Source organism: Chenopodium album, chromosome 1, assembly GCF_948465745.1.
Source record: "Chenopodium album chromosome 1, dcCheAlbu1.1, whole genome shotgun sequence".
Taxonomy (NCBI): Eukaryota; Viridiplantae; Streptophyta; class Magnoliopsida; order Caryophyllales; family Amaranthaceae; genus Chenopodium; species Chenopodium album.
Window position 1 is genome coordinate 22,888,712 of NC_137834.1, and position 2,241 is coordinate 22,890,952.

Below are 2,241 nucleotides of genomic sequence, written 5' to 3' on the forward strand. Positions count from 1 at the left end.
GCTTATCGGACTCTATAACAACTTTGAGTCCTTTCTTACATAAAACAAAACCAGAAACCAGATTCTTTCTAATATCTGGAACATGTAAAACATTAGTCAGTACAACTTTCTTTCCAGAAGTAAATTGGAGTTCTACACTTCCTGTTCCAAGGACTTTGTTTGTGCGATGATCACCCAACAGAATTTCATGTCCTTCAACAGCTTCAACATAATCCTTGAAAAGTGAACGGTTGTTGCATACATGAGTGGTTGCACCGGAGTCATACCACCAATCATCATTCAAAGGGACAACAGCAGCCATGTGCAACTCTTGGATCACTCCAATGTGCAAATCAGAAATCATGGCAATAATATCATTGTCCCTTTCCTCAACAACATTAGCAGCAGTCACGTTTTCATCATTTTTCTTCTGATTTTGATTTTTGTTCTGTTCCTTCTTAGAAGGATTTCTGCAGAAACGTTTCATATGGCCTTTTTCCCACACTTGTAACACTCAACATTAGACAGATCCCTTTTACCCTTTTTATTCGGATTAGAGGATTTGTTGGTGTTATCATTATTATTGGAATCATCATTAGCCTTTCTCTTTTTACCCTTCTTATTATTCTTCTGACTTACAGTATTCACTTTAGAACTAGATGCAATATTCATATCCTTCTCACGATTTCGAGTTTCCTCTTCAATTCGTAAGTGCTGTTGAATCTGTTCTAAAGTGAATTCCTCAGAAGTATGCAACAATTTCTTCCTGTAATCATTCCAGGAAGATGGTAATTTGGCTATGATCCCCCCAACAATTAACTTCTCGGGAATGGTTATGTTAAGGTCTTTAAAATTAGATATCAGAATCAGAAATTCATGAACTTGATCTAAGATAGAAGTACCATCGACCATAGTAAACTCAAAGAATTTAAAAGTTATGAACTTATCTGCCCCTTGTTTCTCTGCATCATATTTGTACTCAAGGGACTGCCACATCTCCTTCGGAGACTTCATAGGAGTATAGAGATCATATAGGCGATCAGACAACGAATTCAGAATGTACCCTCTGCACAGCATCTCGTCTTCAACACGATTCTTGCGTTGGACAACTTCCTCTTCAGTGTCTTTGTCTGATGGTTCTGGTAAGGCTTCCAGTTTAGGATCAAGAACATAGAATATCTTCAAAGTGGTGAGTAGAAACGACATCTTCTCCTTCCAACGAAGGAAATTAGTTCCATCAAAACGGTCCAATTTGACAGCATTATTGCCGAAAATCTTCATTGCTGCATCCATATTCTAATTCTAATATTATCCTAAGATTGTTAGCAAATTACAATTACAGAAAATTAGAAAACTAATTACAATAAAAATACAAACAGAATAGGACGAGATTAATCCCTGTCCTTAGGATAATATTAGCCCCCACTGCAATGTTGATGGGAATTCCTACGCTAATTTACCCCCAGGATTATCCTATTTGTAAGAATGAAAACACAGCATAATTTTCACTCTCCATGAACATGTTTTTGAGAAGAACGTTTATCAGAATGAATATGAAAAACTGATTATTTTTACTGCCAATGAAACAATTATATAGAGATAAGTATGGCACTTATTTTATCCCAAAAATAACTGCCTCCCTATATTATCCGAAAATTAAAAAAAAAATATTAATTAATTAATAGGCACATGTTAGTCATAATTAATTAACCGTCGCGCGCGTGCCACGTGCCTAAGTGCTAGTCTATGATTAGTTAATATTCTGATAAATATACTACCAATCATCTACTAACAAGCCCATGATCAAGCCCACACAAAAAGGCTTACAAATCATAATACACATAGTACACACTAGTTAATAAACAAGACCAACCTTTCATATTCTTTCCATGTGGGACAATGCTCCCACAAAAACTTACTTATTGAAGACTACATACAACATTATCTATATAGATATAGCGAATCCACCATGTATAGTGGTCCACTTTGAAAAACCACATTTTTTGGGAGTTAAATGGAAAGTTAGCATCATCATTTCACTTGTAATTAGGACTTTACAAACCAGGTGGCTAATGTAATGTCTCAATTAAACTACTACACGTCTATATTTCAGGTTGGTTTTCGTTTTGATATCAAACTAGTTATTGGCCCGAGTGATGTTCCGGATCACTATAAATTTATAAATTTGATAAAAACTAAATTTAAAAGATTAGTGTTAAACAAAATATATAAGTAAATAAAAATATAATAATAAATTTAAGA

The 2,241-nt window shown here is 34.5% G+C and overlaps 1 protein-coding gene across 1 annotated transcript; it reads right to left on the minus strand.

The window, feature by feature from the left end:
- Window positions 1-462: 462 nt before the first annotated feature.
- On the minus strand, window positions 463-1,272 carry LOC145629507 (uncharacterized). The gene has a single exon (XM_081682128.1). The coding sequence runs from the start codon at window positions 1,270-1,272 to the stop codon at window positions 463-465; it is 810 nt and encodes a 269-aa protein (XP_081538254.1).
- Window positions 1,273-2,241: the final 969 nt, after the last annotated feature.

Bases quoted from the DNA above. Each gene is read 5' to 3' on its own strand.
- LOC145629507 (XM_081682128.1), bottom strand. From the start codon at position 1,272: ATGGATGCAGCAATGAAGATTTTCGGCAATAATGCTGTCAAATTGGAC.